Source organism: Fusarium tjaetaba, assembly GCF_013396195.1.
Source record: "Fusarium tjaetaba strain NRRL 66243 chromosome Unknown NRRL66243_c0000021, whole genome shotgun sequence".
Lineage (NCBI taxonomy): Eukaryota > Fungi > Ascomycota > Sordariomycetes > Hypocreales > Nectriaceae > Fusarium > Fusarium tjaetaba.
Window position 1 is genome coordinate 224,264 of NW_023501217.1, and position 19,289 is coordinate 243,552.

General features: G+C 49.8%; 4 protein-coding genes across 4 annotated transcripts; 2 read left to right on the forward strand and 2 right to left on the reverse strand.

Moving 5' to 3' along the window:
* Nucleotides 1–742: 742 nt before the first annotated feature.
* On the forward strand, nucleotides 743–2,658 carry FTJAE_951 (e3 ubiquitin ligase ARI10; the record flags this gene model as incomplete). The annotated part of the gene is made up of 4 exons (XM_037356438.1): nucleotides 743–1,877; nucleotides 1,934–1,964; nucleotides 2,002–2,083; nucleotides 2,170–2,658. 4 exons carry the CDS (start codon nucleotides 743–745, stop codon nucleotides 2,656–2,658), a joined length of 1,737 nt encoding a protein of 578 aa, XP_037211981.1.
* A 1,271-nt stretch (nucleotides 2,659–3,929) lies between these two features.
* FTJAE_952 (myosin-crossreactive antigen) lies at nucleotides 3,930–9,229 on the reverse strand (the record flags this gene model as incomplete). The annotated part of the gene is made up of 9 exons (XM_037356449.1): nucleotides 3,930–3,973; nucleotides 4,318–4,662; nucleotides 4,715–5,863; nucleotides 5,916–6,072; nucleotides 6,112–6,122; nucleotides 6,175–6,511; nucleotides 6,750–6,849; nucleotides 7,560–8,385; nucleotides 8,431–9,229. 9 exons carry the CDS (start codon nucleotides 9,227–9,229, stop codon nucleotides 3,930–3,932), a joined length of 3,768 nt encoding a protein of 1,255 aa, XP_037211982.1.
* A 4,004-nt stretch (nucleotides 9,230–13,233) lies between these two features.
* FTJAE_953 (hydroxy methyl glutaryl reductase) lies at nucleotides 13,234–16,832 on the forward strand (the record flags this gene model as incomplete). Its single annotated transcript, XM_037356459.1, has 2 exons — nucleotides 13,234–16,394; nucleotides 16,442–16,832. 2 exons carry the CDS (start codon nucleotides 13,234–13,236, stop codon nucleotides 16,830–16,832), a joined length of 3,552 nt encoding a protein of 1,183 aa, XP_037211983.1.
* A 262-nt stretch (nucleotides 16,833–17,094) lies between these two features.
* FTJAE_954 (pyrazinamidase nicotinamidase) lies at nucleotides 17,095–17,841 on the reverse strand (the record flags this gene model as incomplete). The annotated part of the gene is made up of 2 exons (XM_037356470.1): nucleotides 17,095–17,715; nucleotides 17,773–17,841. The coding sequence occupies 2 exons, from the start codon at nucleotides 17,839–17,841 to the stop codon at nucleotides 17,095–17,097; spliced, it is 690 nt and encodes a 229-aa protein (XP_037211984.1).
* Nucleotides 17,842–19,289: the final 1,448 nt, after the last annotated feature.

Genomic DNA, 19,289 nt, shown 5'->3' on the forward strand with positions numbered 1-19,289 from the left:
TGAAGGGGGAGGGGGGTGTTTGGCGTTGAAGGTTCCTCGAGGTGTGGGAGAAAGCGAGGTCTTTGGATCGAAGGGCCAAAGTAAGCTTATAGAAATTTAGTTAAAGCGATACCAGATTGTCCTCAGTTTATCTGAATCTTGTTGTTTCTTGGGCCTGACGTCCCCAGTTTGATGCCATCCAGTAAGGAATCCTCCCATCAAAGCCAAGTCCCCAACGCTACTAAAGAAGACAACCGAAAGAAGAGAGTAAGCAAAGATACAAGTAGATCAGATAGCAGTATACGTTCATGTTTTTAACGGATAGGACGTCTCCTCGCCCATTGAGGCTCAAGTGTTAATGCTGAGTGAAGTGTTGAGAGCCCGCAAGAGATGGTCAAAGAGATCCCGAGATGTGTCTGATGGTGGCCTTAGATAAAAGGCGTCATACGTACTTGAGTGAGAAAGTATTTCCTTGATAGTCCCTGTAAGATATGATCTTTAGCATAGTTCTCAATTTATGTTTGAGTTATGTGTCCCTGTCATAAGCTTTTGTACAAGAACTTAAGAAGTATGGACCACAATTCATCCCAGCACTGCGAGTCGGCTGCCTGAGAACTGCAGAGACTACCAAGATATACCTTCTTGTCTTTTCCTTCTATCCCTGGAACTTAAAAAAGGCTGTTCTGTGATATTCGCTTTTTTCTTTTCTTTTTTTCTCTAAACATCCGCCTTTTTTGCTCGTGACTTCCCATCAACTTCCGCCATGGACGGGCAACAGGACTACGACGAGGATACCTCCTCTGAGGACGCTCTACCCGTCATTTGGGTGAAGAGCTCATATGAAGTTAGTATTCAGCGAGGCAGACAAAACGAGCAGACACCTGAGCAACACGTCGGCGAGGAACCGGATACACAAGATGACAGTTCACATGACGAGGAGGACCTTGACAGCGAGATGGATGTGGACGATGAAGGTATCGAGTATACGAGTGACATGTCTGAAGATCTCTCTGACGGAAAGTTAGGCTTTCAATCTGGAGAAGACTCGGAGGACTCAGAAGACCACGGCGTTGAAATGGAACCTGATAGCGCGGGCGACGTGGATCTTGAAAATATGTTCGATGGGCTTTCTGACGAGTTCTCAGACTTCGAGGCCGGAGAAGACACAGAGGAGCATCAGCCCAATAGGGTTTCAGATAGCCAGGACGAAACCTCAAACGACGAAATGTCCGTTGACGACGAAGATGGCGAGGCTTCGGGAGACATGTCTAAAACTCTTTCCGACGGCGCATCAGATGACGAACAAGGTGGAGAGACAGGGCAGCAGAGCCACCAACTCGTCGCCCCCGAAGACTCTGAGACAGAAGAGCCTACCCAAATAGAAACGGAAGATTGTACCGCCTGCTACACAGAAGACATCCCAGTCACGCTACTACAAGAACTTATATGCGGACATGTCTATTGCCGTCCATGCCTCATCCACATCTTCAAAACATCCCTCTTGTTTGCCTCGCACTTCCCCGCCCGATGCTGCTATGAAGAGATCCCTCTCGAAGCCATCGAGGCGCATATGCATCAGAGCGACGTGCAACGTTACCGCGAGAAATTGCTTGAGCACAGGACGATAAATCGAACGTACTGCAGTAACCGTCAATGCCTCGAGTTCATCCCTCCTAATAACATCTCCGATGGTGGTGAACCCTGCTACGGGCACGAGGCAGAGTGTCCTGCTTGCAAGGAGGTCACTTGCACCAAGTGCAAGGATAAGCGACATACCGGTGCTTGCGAGAAGAAGGCCGACATGGACCAGACCTTGGACCTTGCGCAGAGCGAAGGCTGGAAGCGATGTTCTCGCTGCGGTCACCTCATCGAGAAGATTGATGGGTGTTACCATATAAGTATGCCTCGGAACCAACTTGCCAACCTTGTAAACTTACTGACTTATACCTCGCAGTTTGTCACTGCGGCTATGAGTTCTGCTACAAGTGTGGTGCAGAAGTTGATACCTGCGATTGTGAATAGGATGCCGATCCAGCCCCTCAACAACACAACACCCTGCCCCATCGGAACCCAATGCGAACCGTCCTCGGCTCCCACCGATGCTGTGCGATCACGATTGGCAGATGGTGGGACCCGGAGACTGTAGATTGTGTCGTGAGGGAGAATACCCCTATACCTTCGAGTGTACAGCTTGCACCCTGCGTGTCTGCCATGGCTGCTGAGACGCTGTCGCGCATATCGACGGCTGGATTGCGCATGATTATCTCAAATAGAGGGGAGGTTTGCGAGGCAGCTGATCATCGACGGATCAGCGGTGATCGATTGAACACCCCGCCAGCAACGAGAATGAAACCATCCCTCTTCGTTCTGACGACCCGATCTGACGACCGGATCTATATGATCGACGTCAAGTCGGTGTTCGATCCTGACTGTGCCATTTACTCTCGTCGCGTCCTCCTCAACAAGATCCCTCAGGGAACTACCCTCACCCAGATCGCTAACGCGGTCTATGGTGTTTATACCACGCACGTCGTAAATGGGTGCTGTTGGCAACTGAGCATGTTGACGGCGAAGGCAAGCGAGGCTTCCGATTATTTACGAAATGATACCCGGATAGACTCGGAGGAGACTTGCGCGTTGGAGTATATTGGTTTGCAGATTGGAGATGGTTTGGGTTAGAGAAAGGCTGGTGTTGGGTGGAGCAAGGGGCTGCACACTACAAGGATGGCATCCAATGGTGCTTTGTAATAGTACCTTAATGTATGAATACAACAATGAGAAAATAACGATGATAAAGAGATGTACGGTTGCGTCGGGCAGGAGGCGTGCGCCCAAGCCACTCATCGGTTGAGTGAGAGGTCCGCTACCCATAGTATTCCGAGGCTGTCTTCCTTTGCTGAGGAGAAAGAGAGTCTTCATGGAATGAAGATACGCCAAAATTATCACCGGCTCTTATTCTCTATAGTACCTCTAAAATTATTAAAAACCTTTTCTGGGCTACTATACCTGTAGATAGTAGGCTCCGAAATTGTAGTTTTGAGAGTGCTATTTTCTATGAATTGACCTGACAGCTAATACTTGCATCGCGCAACTGACCTCACTGTGAGCTTTTAGTCACATACTGAGCTACGAATAGCACATTTAGCTCATTAATTGGACATTATTCTATAATACCTAGTTAGTTAGTATATTGGAAATGCATGGGAAATGCATGGGAATCGCAACTCAGCAAGGTTAGCACACCAGGGTGTCGCTATCAGTACTTGATGCCAAATGACGAGGCATAGAAGAAGACACCTGTAGGTAAAGCGCAATTATCTTACCTGGGTATCAGCTAAATGTTATTTATGAGCATGCTACAAGCTTTTGTACCGCAGGAAAACATCATCTGGCATTCTCAAATTGTTCTTGGAGTGTCAGTCTGAGTAGACAGACCTGACAGCTGATGCTTGCATCGCGCGGCTTACCTTTACATTCTCGTCTAATATAATATGAAACAGGGCTTCTCAATTGACTACGGCCTAGTCTTCTAGTATGAGCAAGTACATGCTTCATCGGCGACTGTTGGCCATCACCCAATAAGCTGTAACCGAAGCGTTAGGATGCTCTTCAGATCCAGACACGATCGCGAACTTAAACATACATCCCTGGGACCGTCGTTAAGATGGAAGGAGAGGGAGATTTGTATGCCCAGTCTAGCCAAGAGTCTGGAGCATATCTTATCCGATACTGGATGTGCAGCCTGGTCACAATTTCGCAAGGTAAAGCGCCAGTGTTTGTTAGGCAACATCTAATGCAGATTGACAAGCACTCCTTTAGCAAACATCCACGTGAAAAGATTCACTTTCATTTTTGGCATCATTCTCTCGATAGGCAGACAGTTTGTCAAAGATACAAAGCAGAGTGCTTCACATGAATTGGCAGTGGACAGTCCAGCTCACACTGCTGTGCTATGGATCGCTCTGGAATCTTGACCAGGCACCACCTCGAAGGCCTGCAGCCAAATAGGACAGAACTTAATTACATAACTCATCGATATTCTTTCTATCTTACAGACTAATATTTCTACTTTTGACATGACCCAAACACACCGGAGCAAACTGGAGAACACAGGAGCACACGGGAGTACACAGGACCACCCCTCATCGTCGCAACCTTCTCCCACCACCATGACTGCTTCTCACAACCAGCACATCACCATCACCCACCCATCACCGTCACGACTTCTTACACCATACCATCCCCACCAACTTATCGATACATCCCCGAACACTTTCATCATCAATGAAGTGACAACAACAAGGAAACATCAGTGGGAAAATATTCCCCGCTTCATACCACAATGCTTGCAAACTGAATATTTGCAGCGTGTGCACTGCCACAGGAACGTAGGCAGCACATGGTAACAGTCAAAGCATCGACCCGACAACTTGACTTGCTTCATCAATGGGTGCTGGCATGCCCCATTCTGGGTCACGGCACGGCGGGCTCCAGTGTTGCGTTCGAAAACCCCCCCAAACTGCTTCTTTTGTCCCCGAAAGGGCGCAACTTGGGGTCTCGCAGTCTGCAGGGTTGGCGCCTTGACGATAGCCATATCCTTTTCACGGCGCTGGCGGCCATCCCACCAGTCGCATTTGCAGTCCGCTCTGCTGTTGTTGCATTGGTAGCAACAGTCAGGACAATCTATGAACAGGGGTTATTAGTTTCGTACTAGCTGCAACAGATTCTTACTTACACAAGCCTTCCTCAATAGTGTTGTGGCACACGTGGCACTTGGTGTCTTCATTGTCGACTTTCTCTTCACAAAATCCATTGAAGGAGTACTCTGTTTTCTCCTCGGTCGAAAGCGAGGGGGGAGAGGCAACAGATGGGGTAGATGGGGTAAAATGAGCAGAAGGGGTAGTCGGGGTACGAGGGATAGAAGTGAGAGAATGAGGAGAGGGAAGTGACTTTTCGTCTGATTCACCGATGCTACCCTGTTCACTGACATCAGATGTCCCGAATTTCTTCCCCAGGAAATCGTACAAAGTCTTCTCATCGAAGATAGAAGAGTTGATGTCAACAGGGATTGGAATTTCGCAACACACAGGAGGGAAAGGAGTCGGCCCATGGATCGAAGTCTTGACCACGTCGTTAAGACAATCAGCACAATACTGATGTTTGCAAAAGCAAGTGATGGCATTCTCAACAGAGTCATTACCACATTTGAAGCACTTGACAGCATTGCTATCCTCACGGATATTGGTTGCAGGTGTAAATGTGTTGTCACCGGTGATGGATACGGAAGCGCACTGTGGCTTGGCAGGGACAGTGCCCTCATCACCGGGAGCTGAAGTAGTTCCACTGGGGGAGAATGGGACAACTTCAGAAGTATTCACCGGAGGTTCGGGTTCAGACTCGACAGAGTGGTCGGGGGTAGGGGAGGTATCGAGCGCGACATTGCTACTCTCGGCCTCTTCCCACTCCTTAGCAAAAGTGCTTGTAGGAGGGAAAGCATCTGCGATAGTAGTCGAGATAGTGCCTGTAGGAGTGGGGTCCTCATCAAAAGAAATGAGGCCCTCATCAACCTCATCGTGGTGGAGGTGGGTTGCCGGTGGTGGGGATGCAGCCTCAATGCTGACGCTTTCGACATTGTGGATAGTTGAGTCCTTTGAAGAGGTGCCATGTTCTGCCTCTCGGGAAGAGATTGACTGACTGGAACTCTGTGCTCGGGCTTCAATTATGTGACCCACATCCCTTTCGGAGAGGAAAGCAAGAGCAGTTTCCGTGACCTTTGAGACCTTGCTATCATTGGAGTGAACTGTCTCCAAATCTGGGAGAGTCTTTGGAGGAGCACCGGCGTTGTCATCGGAATAGATGTCAGAGAGGCACTCTTCTTCTTGAGCTGGTACAATATTAGTAATGAGGTCAGATTACACAGGCATGTGGTGTTTTACCTCGAAGACCGGCATCAAGACGGGCGAAAGCCTTCTGATATGCGATCTCCACAGAATCGGCAGCATGAGTACCACGAGCAACGGTGGGGACGACATCGCTGGCACCGTCGGAAGAGGAATCGATAGTGGCAGTAGTGGAGGTAGTCAAATGGGGCTCCTAGGCATCCTCTTCGAACTCCTCCAGCTGATCACCTACACGAAGCCCGTCTAACGAAAATGGTCAGCTTTGTGATGGTTTGGGAGTGTTACGGTTGCTTACTTGCGGTGCCGGAAGTGGCAGTAACCGGAGCAGGTCTCCAGTGAGAGCGTACAGCGGCCGAGAAAGATGCACCGCGAAGCTCTTCGAGATCATACTCGGAAGCAACAAAGTTTTTGTTTAATCGAGCATTGATAGCCTCTTCGTTGAACACGAGGCGGCCAGCAACAACTTGTTCCAAGTAGGGAGTGATAGCCAGCATGTCGCGGACAAGATCTGGCAGTTCATCCTGCTCTGGATTCTCTTCTTTGTGTTGCATGATGTAGGCAAGCTGGTACCGCGCAAGCTCCTGCATATTGGCTTCATGCTCGGAAGCCATGACGGCAACGGAGAAGGGAGACTTGGGGCAAATGAGTTCAGTGACAGTGGAGGATGGAAAGGAATGTGAAGATAAAATGGGATGAAAGTTTGATGAAGTGCTCGATTTGTTTGGGGTGAGGAAGATGAGAATGTTTTTTGAAGTGGAGATGGGGGAGGAGAAGAGGAAGAAGAGGAAGAGAGTTAGGCCAGCACGGTCCGTTTTCGGGACAAATTGGAGAAAGTGCGGATGGGCTAGGGCAAGGCAACCTCAGGCTTACGATCGACTTGAGGTAGGAGCTCAGGTGCAGGCGTGAGGAGACACCGAGAGGGAACTCGCCCGGGTATGGCACTGTCAAGAAGACACTGGGCTCGAAACCACTTTCATTCGAGTGTATCAGTCAGAATTAGGGCCGATAGTGGTTTGTATAGGGATATAGATATTAAAAATGTGATAACATGTATGTTAAGTACATAAAAGGGGATATGTTAGATCATAGAGGTTTGACCATCCTGTGGGATGTTATATACGAGAGATGCCCTCCTCACGAGCACAACCAACACATAACAATAGATCTATCTTGCAGGGGCCTTGGATGTACAAATAGTATCCATTGGTACCCATTCGTTCTTATTCACTACGATGCGTATTGTTGCAGAGATCCCCATAAGATTGTCTAATTAACCTCGAACATGAACCCCAGAGCCTGATAGAGGACCAGGCTTAGTAAATAGTATTCTAAACTTATACCAAATTACCTAAACCCTTTCATTGTTTAGGATTGAGGCCCGAACATTTGCCTTTCTTAGCTGCAAATACTGCAGCCATAGTTGCAGCAAACATTCACCTCAATGTCATCACTTGGAGAAGTCAATGCATCCATTTCCCTATCAAAAAGCCTCCTAGTCCCGTTCTACTGTACATACGACAAAGCTAAGCATATCCCATCCCTCCCACCATTTGGTTACTTTTCCTAACGCCTAGTCCGTACCAGTTACACGCCCCTCAAGTCATCATCGTCTTCAACGCCATCCCCAACGTCAACACAGCGTGATCCTCCCCCATAACCCCCGGCGGTTTCTTATCCAACCCCATGAGCCCATAAACAGCCAATTGCGCCGACCGAACCGAATACTCCATCGTAAACGTCACCTCCCTCTCAATCTCAACAAACTGCCCCATCAAGCCCAAGTTCTTGCTCCCATCGGGTATTACCTTTGGTCGATCGCCTTTCTTGCGTGTCAAGAACGGACTCCCGATCAATGGCATCAAGCATGGGATTGTGATTGAGCGCTCGAGGGTGGGTTGCAGGGGAAAGGCCATGAGGTGCAGAAGCTCGGTGAGGATTTCGGCGCCGGTGCATTCGAGCATGGGTTTTCTGACGTAGCGGCCTTGTTGATCTGGGAAGAGGCCGTACCCCCAGAATACGAAAACGTCTGAGGGTTGATCTCTGACGTATGGTTGTTGAGGGATTGTGAGGGAGAGCATCCAGGGGCAGTCGCGGAAGGTTATTAGTGGTACAGCTCCTGTCAGTGTGCCGGTCCAGCTACGTAAGTGCTCGAAGAACGCTGGGTCGCGAAGGGTGACGGTGAAGGAGAGCCATGTTGACTTTGAGGGTCGGTCGAAGAACGCTTCAGGGTTGCCGAATGTCTGGGGGCGATCCATCGCAAGTCTATCCCAGAAGGTCCACGATGGGTCGAGCTCATGAGGTGCTGAATCGCGAAGCTCCATCGTCGGCGGTGGTTGGTCATTTGTGCCGTATCCCATTCCAGATGTGAGGGAGCCAAGGGTGAGAAGTACAAGGTCATCGGGCCCAGTTGGTATCATGACATGCTTGCTATCTTGGTATGTTTTCAGGGCGGACACTCGAAAGTCAGAACCAATATCCTCAATTTCCAGACCGCTAACTTGAATGCCTACACAGGTCAGCTTTGTCCCTTCGAACGAGTACCCGAACTTACCGTGCCGAAACTCAACATCCATCGCCTTCAGATACTGCGTCAAAGGCTTGATGATCGCCTCGAAGTCCTCCTCAGGAGCCTGCTCCACGCCAGATAATGTCCCCATATTGGGAAACTCATGCAACATCCTATGAAGGCACCGCCTAAACTCGACAGCACTACACCAAGGATGGAACCTATTGAGCGACGACCATAAATCCCAAAAGTTCGTCTCGAAAAAGTCTGGTTCAAATAAAGCCTGAATCTCAAGGCCCTCCAGCTCCTCTTCCGTCTCAAGCACAACTCTCATCAAGTCACACTGGTTCTTGACACTCAAACCCATTGTGCTCACATCAACAGCCTCAGGCTTCTCAGTCCCATTGTCGGCAAGGACCTGCCTCACTAATCTCGTTCCCGATGCGCCGAGTTTCCTCCTTGCTTGGTTGAATCGGTGTAATTTGGCTGCGAGTGTCTCACCTTCAACGTCCGACGGTACCTTTTCCAACATCCCATACAAACAATGATAAGTGAGACTCATTTTCCGAATCGCAGATACTCGGTACCCTCTGTCCCATGATGGCTTCGAAAACGTCGCCATTGATCCACCAGCTTTCGCCGATGCCTCGAGAATGTGGATATGATCCCCCGGGACCTTTGCATCTTCAATCAGAAAGACCGCGGCGGCAAGAGATGCAATACCGCCGCCAACAAGCCACACATGAGCATCCTTCGAATCGGCGTCATTAGTACTCTCCGGGCTATTGCGGAGGCTAATAACCCCATTGTTCTCGTCGGGCGAATTGTCGTGTTTGTCATCCATCCTCAATTCCGCAGTTGCAGAATGTCGTTCGATCTGGCTTATTCTAGACCGGGGATTATCGTGATCGCTGCAAGCGAGGAAGGATCCTTGCGAAGAACGGCACGCATGTAATTGGTAAGAATCCTTTTGCTTTTTTATCTTTCGACAAGTCTAGCTTCTACTAGCTTCTTTAGAGACGGAAGAAAAAAACAAGATCGATCGAGTTTATCTGGAGAAGAAAGGAGATCACGAGAGAATGGCGAAATTTTTATGACTGGGCTGGGCCTCATTCAGCACGAACCCTTTCACGGCCCGGTCCATCCATTACAAGAGACACATACATATATGATGACTTATCACGTACATTGGCGCCTCTCTTTCTCGATCTTGTTTGAGACTTTTTCTTTCAGCCTCAGGTCGTGGACAAATGAGATGCTGCTGTTATGAAATATGGGAGCATCGTACGATGTATGGTTGGCGTGATACCGGGTGGACCGGGCAGCCATCGGAAGCGGGCCGCTGATTGTGACGGAGGATGAAGAATTGAGCTCCGGAAGGCGCCGGCGCTTCAAGAATTGATGTATTGTATCATCGATGATCTATATATGCGGTGAGGTACTGTCTATAATATTTTGAGATACCCCATGCATCAATTGATAGGCTGAGGCATTCGCTGTCATGGTTTTGTTGACGTCTCAACAGTGGCGCGAAGATCATATCATGAAAACTCAATGGCCAATGCAGCCTAGGGCATCGGCCTGCGTAGGCCGTTGAGCTGCCCCTCAGGGAATAAGAAAACTCAGGACCTGTGTAAGCGACAAAAAGATTTAGGTAAGTTTAGTACAACTTGGTGGAGCTTTAGAGCAGTTCATTTTGGTGCCCTCAATTAGATTTCTTGCTCTCTGAGCTACTGTATCATGACGGGACTTTTCTGTCAGAAAAGGCTGCTATCACTCACCAGTTGCGTTGATTAAAACATGCTTATTTTATAGGACGTTTCAGATCCGGAATGTTATGACGGGAATAGTTTTGATGCACGAAGGCAGCAAGAAAGTTTTGGCCACGGCATCCCGTCTCCAGCTTCGACCATACAACACTTCTTAGAGTCCTGGCCCCATTTGCTATTTTTCTTGTTCGAACGACGAAAATAAATGTCCCCAGAAAGAAAAATAGTAGCAATAATCCAATAGTGCAATGATATGACAATGCATCCTCTGGCCCTCAGGGTCTACGGCCCCGCAAACAACCTTCCGGAGGGTGGACCTTCAACGGCCGGGTCAGGGTTTAACCACAACAAGGGTCTCGTCTTTCAAAGACGATTCTTGCATCATGAACAACGTACACAAGTTTATCAATTCTCCCACGAAGCAAAAACGCCGATGCTTGTACATCATTGTGTCGTGGTTTGCGCAGATCCGGGTAGCATCCGATGCACTGGGCCGTGAGTTGCTGGCCTCAATGAGTGAATGTCGGATGGTCGTTGAGATATTGCAACCTGAAATGTTTCATGTTTGTTCAGTGACTTCATGTTACAGGCAGCAATCTCTGAGCCCAGGCGGCTTTGATGGGAAGATATGAGCACATCCCTAGGGTCGTTCGCCTCTAGGCTTCCAAGCTCATGACCACCAGACGTCCTCGCCATCAAACAGGTTTGCCATGGCAGAGAATGCACTTCCTTTCGGCGTAATGATAGCCCGTGTAGGCTCCCAGAATTAAGTACGGCGAAAGTTGTGCGCAGTAAGATTGATCAGAATATGCAGGCCGGGCAGATTCAGCAGATCCAACAACCCCCCTCGGCCCCTAAACAAGACTCCAACTCCTCTCGGCATTTACGAGACTAGAAAATAATGGCGCATCATAGCCGAATGCGGCTCAACGTCAAAGCCAAGGACCAGTCCCTCATCAACGTCACCACCACAAGACATGATCCGGATATCCGCTCAAGAGCCTCAAGAACCTCGGTCCAAGAGATCAAATCTTATCAATCTAACCTCTAGAGCATCTCAAACCACACTAGAAGCCGAGATCGCAGCTTTGCCACGTCTTAACCCCCACCAGAGCTCAACTAGCGCGGAGAATTCTGCTCATGAGAGCTTCAATGGTGATGGTGGCATGGAGGAACTGATTGATAAGGAGTGGGGCGAAACGCCAAGACCATGAAGAATGTGGAGTTTTTTACGTACAAGGGGAGATTCAAGCGGATGAGACCGCCGATATTTTGCGACGATGTCGTGAGAGCTTCATTTGTCAAATAGTGAGTTTGTATTGAGTTCAGTGAGTAACAGGAATTGAATGAAGGATGATTGTGTGAAGAGACAATTGCCAATCCACCGCAAATGCTACGTCTTGTTGGCTCGAGGTAACATGGAGATTTGACAGCAAAGAGAAAGAAAAAAAGCTGGAGCTCAGACATTTTTCGGTTGGCCTCGAAAGTGGATGATCAGGGGTATTCCCTCCACTTCCCTTCCCGCTGCGGCGCGTTTTACGTTTACGATCACGCGTTGTTGAATTGCCTTCAAAATTCTTGGTCACTGCGCCTCGAATACAAATCATCAAGAGATTCAGATCCAAGGACAGCTGAAAAGGACCACGCGTACTCCGTAATACCAGATCAATACTAAAATTGGCTGTAATTATTCATCATTTAATTGTCGGTGACGACAGTGGTAGTGGTGGTTATTTGCGTATTCGGTTTTTACGATTACGAAAGGCAAGCTAAGATTAAAGAGAGGCGACAAGCATCATGGAAGTCAGAGAGGGTTCCATTTTGGTCTGTCAGATCGTGGCATGGTTACAGTCGTTTGGCCCTTTTGCATTCATGCAGTGTTTGACAAAGAAAATGTTGCGGTAGCACAGTTGGTGGAAGACCGTGCTGAGAACAATATCTTGAGAAAGTTGTATTCTTCTAGGAGTCAACTGACTGTTTTTGAAGACAATTGCTTGCATCATGATCGCCCTGAAAGGAGTCAATGCCTTCCCTGTAGCCCACGCGGTCTGTACGCCACATTCACTGAGTGCCCTGGTCTGCAAGCCACTCACAGCGGACAGCGGTGCATAAGGTACAGACAAGGTACTCATCCGTAAAATCTTATGCTCGGCGCGGAATCTTGCAGCTTGTGGTAATGTACCGCGATGACACAAGCTGTCCGATTGGTTTGTCGCATGCACTTGTAGGCCAATTGGCCAGTTAGACTGTGGTTTCAACAAATCGGTGATGGCATTTTGATCTTTTTTCCCTAGAGTCTGCTCTGTAATTTCAGTGACAACGCCGCCATTTTGAAAGGAAGAGAAGGGCCTTCTCCACAACAAATTCGTTCTCGGCTTTACTGTACCGGTATTAATTGGTTAGGTCGTTTGTCCGACGTTGAGTCCCCTAATAGAATAGGCGTCTTCCGCCTGGGCTATGGGCTATGATCCTACGACCCTCCGACCGACAGTTTGAATATCCCTCCACTTTCTTCCGGTCTCCATCATTTCCCGCTTCTTGGACCATCCCATCAATCTCAATCTCCCTCCACACCCTCTTGACCCCCTTTTACCTCTTTTTTTCTTCCTTCTCTTTTTTCTATTCCCCCTCTCCCAGTCGTAATCGCTTTCCCTTCTCACATCAGAGAATAATCCTTTTTCTCTGTTGCCTTGTCGAGTTGGTGGTTGTCGCCTCCTTTGATTCGTCCCTTTTTTTTTCTGTGGCTGTCCCCCAGCTCAGCTCGGCCTCAACGCCTTGCCCCTCCACCTCCCACCGCGTTTTTGGGTCATCCGCCTCGAATAGTTGGAAGTAATAGGACTGTCACATCTGGGAATGTAAGTAATACTTTTTATCTGCCTAAGCCTCACCCATACTCGTCATCTGCTCCATCGCTGCACCCATTTCTTTGTTGTGGTGTTGTCAATGGCTACTTCAAATACCCGCCTTTTCTCCAGATCGTTTCTTCTTCCCCGGACTTACACCTGCGCTTAGACCAAAATCAATGTGGTAAACGACATCGACGAATAACCCTTCTAATCCTCGAATCGAATCCGACATCATGGCTACGGTTCTTCTGCCCGCGCGCTTCCGCGGCGAGGCTCCCGTCACCGAAAGGACGACACCGTCGTGGTTCTCGAAGCGACTTACGCCCATCGCCCAGTTCCTCTCCCGACTCGCGTGCTCTCATCCGATCCACACCGTCGTCGTTGTCGCCGTCCTTGCGAGCACCTCATACGTTGGTCTTCTCCAGGAGAGCTTCTTCAACACCGATGTTGAAAGTGCTACTCTTGGCAAGGCCGATTGGTCTACGCTCGTTGAAGGTAGCAGAGTCCTACGCGCAGGACCTGAAACTGCTTGGAACTGGAAGGCCGTCGAGCAGGACGCCGTTGCCGATGCTGGCTCGGACGCCGACCACCTTGCTCTCTTAACTCTTGTCTTCCCCGACAGCCTGTCCGCCGAATCGTCCAGCACTGCTCCTCGCTCTCACCACGTGCCTATCCCTCAGAATCTGTCTATTACATCTCTTCCCTCTACCGAGAACCCTTTCACCGCCTATTCCCAGGACAGCATCCTCGCCTACGCTCTTCCCTACTCTGAGGGCCCCGAGTTCCTTGCTGCTGCCCAGGAGATCCCCAACGAAGATGCCGTCGAGATTGAGACCAAGCACGGACGCGAGAAGAAAACATGGATCATGAAGGCTGCCAAGGTCAACACTCGCAAAAGTGTTGTCCAGTGGGTTAGCAATGCTTGGACTGAGTTCCTCGACCTTCTCAAGAACGCCGAGACTCTCGATATTGTTATCATGCTTCTTGGTTATATCGCTATGCACCTGACCTTTGTTTCCCTCTTCCTCTCTATGCGCAAGATGGGTTCCAAGTTCTGGCTCGGCATCTGCACTCTGTTCTCCTCTGTCTTCGCTTTCCTCTTTGGTCTTGTGGTCACCACCAAGTTGGGTGTTCCCATCAGTGTCATTCTTCTGTCCGAGGGTCTCCCCTTCTTGGTTGTCACCATTGGCTTCGAGAAGAACATTGTCCTCACCCGCGCTGTCATGTCCCACGCCATTGAGCACCGACGCATCCAGGCTCAGAACTCCAAGTCTGGCAAGCGATCTCCCGAGCGCTCTATGCAGAACATGATCCAATATGCTGTTCAGGCTGCCATCAAGGAGAAGGGTTTTGAGATTATCCGCGATTACGCTATTGAGATTGTCATCCTTGTCATTGGTGCTGCTTCTGGTGTTCAGGGTGGTCTCCAGCAATTCTGCTTTCTGGCCGCCTGGACCTTGTTCTTCGACTTCATCCTACTCTTCACTTTCTACACTGCTATTCTCAGCATCAAGCTCGAGATCAACCGTATCAAGCGCCATGTTGATATGCGTAGGGCCCTTGAGGATGATGGTGTCAGCCGTCGTGTTGCCGAGAATGTCGCCCAGGGTGATGATGAGCTGAACCGCGTCAGGGGCGACACCCCTCTGTTTGGCCGCAAGAGCAGCAGTATTCCCAAGTTCAAGGTCTTGATGATTCTAGGCTTCATCTTTCTCAACATTGTCAACATCTGCTCGATCCCATTCCGCAATCCCAGCTCCATGTCCACCCTCCGAACCTGGGCCAGCAGTCTGGGCGGCGTCATCGCTCCTCTCTCCGTTGACCCTTTCAAAGTTGCCTCCAACGGTCTGGATGCTATCCTCGCTACTGCCAAGGCCAACAACCGACCTACCTTGGTCACTGTCTTGACTCCCATCAAGTACGAGCTCGAGTACCCTTCAATTCACTACGCTCTTGGTTCTGCTGCCAGCAACCCTGCCTACGACGATGCTTTCCACCACCATTTCCAGGGCTACGGTGTTGGCGGCCGCATGGTTGGCGGAATTCTCAAGTCTCTTGAGGATCCCGTTCTCTCCAAGTGGATTGTCATTGCCCTTGCTCTCAGTGTCGCTCTTAACGGCTACCTCTTCAACGTCGCCCGCTGGGGAATCAAGGATCCCAATGTTCCTGAGCACAACATCGACCGAAACGAGCTTGCCCGTGCGCAGCAGTTTAACGATACCGGCTCCGCTACTCTTCCTCTCGGCGAATACGTCCCTCCTACTCCCATGCGAACCCAACCTAGCACTCCTGCTATTACCGACGACGAGGCCGAGGGTCTCCACATGACCAAGGCTCGCTCTGCCAACCTACCCAACCGAAGCAACGAAGAACTCGAGAAGCTCCTGTCCGAGAAGCGCGTCCGCGAGATGACCGACGAGGAGGTTATTTCTCTGTCTATGCGTGGCAAGATTCCTGGTTACGCTCTTGAGAAGACTCTCGGCGACTTCACCCGCGCTGTCAAGATTCGACGAAGCATTATCGCTCGCAACAAGGCCACCACCGACGTTACCCACTCGCTCGACCGATCCAAGCTACCTTACGAGAACTATAACTGGGAGCGCGTCTTTGGCGCATGCTGCGAGAACGTTATTGGATATATGCCTCTTCCCGTTGGTGTTGCTGGTCCTCTCGTTATCGATGGACAGAGCTACTTCATCCCCATGGCTACTACTGAGGGTGTCTTGGTTGCCAGTGCCAGTCGAGGTTGCAAGGCCATCAACTCTGGTGGTGGTGCTATCACTGTCCTCACTGCTGATGGTATGACTCGTGGTCCTTGTGTCGCTTTCGAGACTCTTGAGCGCGCTGGTGCTGCCAAGCTCTGGCTTGACTCTGAGGCTGGTCAAGATATGATGAAGAAGGCTTTCAACTCTACCAGTCGCTTCGCTCGTCTTCAGTCCATGAAGACCGCTCTTGCCGGCACTAACCTGTACATTCGATTCAAGACCACCACTGGTGATGCTATGGGTATGAACATGATTTCCAAGGGTGTCGAGCACGCTCTGAGCGTCATGGCCAACGATGGAGGTTTCGATGACATGCAGATCATCTCTGTCTCTGGTAACTACTGCACGGATAAGAAGGCCGCGGCCCTCAACTGGATCGACGGGCGTGGTAAGGGTGTTGTTGCTGAGGCTATCATCCCCGGTGAGGTTGTTCGCAGCGTTCTCAAGAGCGATGTCGACTCTCTTGTTGAGCTCAACGTCGCCAAGAACTTGATTGGTTCCGCTATGGCTGGTTCAGTCGGTGGTTTCAACGCCCACGCTGCCAACATCGTCGCTGCTATTTTCCTGGCCACCGGTCAGGACCCTGCTCAGGTTGTTGAGAGCGCCAACTGTATCACTATCATGAAGAAGTGAGTCTGTCCCTTAGATCGAGCCGAACACATGCTAACGTCTACAGCCTCAATGGAGCTCTTCAGATCTCTGTCTCTATGCCCTCGCTCGAGGTCGGAACTCTTGGTGGTGGTACTATCCTTGAGCCCCAGGGCGCCATGCTCGACATCCTTGGTGTCCGAGGCTCTCACCCCACCAACCCCGGTGACAACGCCCGCCGTCTCGCCCGCATCATCGGTGCAGCCGTCCTCGCCGGCGAGCTGTCTCTCTGCAGTGCCTTGGCCGCTGGTCATCTCGTCCGAGCTCACATGCAGCACAACCGAAGTGCCGCTCCCTCTCGCAGCACCACGCCTGCTCCTCCCATGACGCCCGTCTCCCTGGCCATGACCAATGCTCAGGAGCGCTCAGCGTCAACAACGTCGATGAGCGCCGCTGCTATTCAGAGGTCAAAGCGATAGACGAATAACTTTGCATTTGAAGGAGTAGAGGCGACCGGATGATAAAAAGTTTACATAGACGAGAACATGTATGAGTATGATACACTACCACACATGGTCTGGGATGGAGTGGATGGTCACACAGCATGGAGTTTTTGCATTGAACATTCTGGAAAGATGAGAGCATCCATACATACATATACAGCCGCCGAAAGATGGCGATATTGAAGATGGTAGTTATGTTAAAGTACCACTTCGCTATTCAATTTTAATCCTTTTTTTGTTAAATCATGCCATATGTCTTTATTCTTGCCACTGCATCTCCGTCAATGGATGTGAACTTGATGCCCTTGTCCTCCATGCCTCTCTTGCACTCCTCCCACTTGTCAGGCATAACTGGCTTTGTCCCTTCGTTCACAATCCACGTCGTATAACCTTCCTGCAGCGCATCTTCTGCCGTAGCTTTGACGCAAAAGTCTGCTGCCAGCCCAACCACGAAAACATCCGTGACGCCCTGCTCACTCAACATGCCCGCGAGTCCACTATCACTCACCCTGAACGGATCATAAAACGCACTGTACATCTCCACGCGCTCATCCTGTCCTTTTTCGATAACGGCATGAACTCGCGAGACGTCTAGCTCCGGTACCAGCTCGCAGCCTGGCGTGCCTTGGACACAGTGCGTTGGCCATAACGTTGTGTCGTAGCTCTTGGAAGGATCGTTTGGGTGTTTGATGGTGGTGGTTGATGTGTATGGTGTTGAAGAGGGGTGGTTTGAGGCGAAGGATATGTGGGAGGGTGGGTGGAAGTCTTTTGTTGCGAGGATGAGAGGGAAAGGGAGGGTTGTTAGGTGGTTTATGGGGGAAGCGATTGTGCGGCCTGAAGGGACGGCGAGGGAGCCGGACTGGAGATGTTTAGCTGGGTTTGGATGAGATCATGACAGTGAAGATTCGATACTCACAGGCGGGCAGAAGTCTTCTTGAAAGTCGACAATAATGAGTGCAGGCTTATACGGTTTATCGCTCGCCATGATCAACTTATCGTTTGAGCGTCTAGGGAAGGACCTCGATCTCAAATGACAAAAAGACTGAGGTAATTTGGCTTAAGTTTAGGATAACCTTTGCTGAGTTTATTGAGACACCGTATATTATGAAAGATTCGATGTCAAGTAGCGAGTGTCTTGAACGAGCAATGTCTTGCAGATGACGATGGAGAAAGGGAAGTGATCAACTGATAAGAGCCCGATCGGCCCCGCTCTTCCGACAGAGGGGTATCACGTTCAGATAACCGAGCACCATTTCACGACAAAAAGATTCACACTTCCAACTCCAAAATCTATACAGCATAAACATTAAGATGGGCAAAAAAAAGTGTTTTTATAGGAATAGCCCGATGCGGGGGTCGAACCCGCAACCTTGAGATCGCGTACTCGTAAGAGTCTCACGCTCTACCGATTGAGCTAACCGGGCTCAATCTTGTTTGTTGAACATGGTCCAGGTATTGCGATTCATGGGCGTGAATGGGACTGGTTGGTTAGTGAGAGAGGAGAAATTTTTCAGTGTTGGTGCAAGGAATTGGGGGGCAGAGGGGTTATTAAATTCAGTGGGTTTTCAGGGACACCCTGGCCTGATGGGATGTGGAGATGGAGATGGAGCTACCCTGGATCGTGGATTGAGGCTCTGGGGAGATGAGAACTTGAGGTTGGAAGCTTGGTATGTCAGTGTATACGTGCTTTGTTTGGGGTTGCGATACTTGCTTCTGTTATCTTTGCGGTTTGTCAATTGTCTAGCCCTCTTCTACCAGGCAGACTATTGTCTCATTTTATTGTTTGGTGGCATGTCATGTACAAACCTCCGACCAATACACAATAACACGTTTTGGGTGATGTGCAGCGATATTCGTACTCGGGTCACAAGAGGTGTGGCACATGAAGCTCTGATTGCACATTCACTGGCTTAAACATCCCAGGCACGCTCAAATCAGGAGCAAGTAAGTGCTTATGATAGATCTTAGGTCAATATGCCAAACAAGTGTTCAACTGCGAGGTGGCGCGTCCCATCTTCGAGGGACGGGACACGACCACGCAGACACAATATGCAATCCAACAGTCCCTGGAGGACATTGATTCACCTTTAATAATTAAGTTGGTTTTATGATGATGCAGTCTGAATTGAGAATCCCTTCTCTGGACTCTTGTGTCGTTGACCTAACCGCCAAGTTCATGTCACTACGCCTTAGCCGTCAGCACTACCGCGTAGTCAAACCACTATCTACAATTCTACAAGGATCCTCATCCATAGCCATTCCTCTGCAGCGCAATCCTTCACTCTTTGATCATGGAACGGACAACCGATGACGGAATTCCGTGCCGCGCTTAGGCGCTTATGTACAGCCATCACTCTGCACCAGTGACATGCGATAGATTAAATACAGCAGGCCCCTCGCTGCATGTTGGGAGCTAGGCAGTTCTTCATTTCT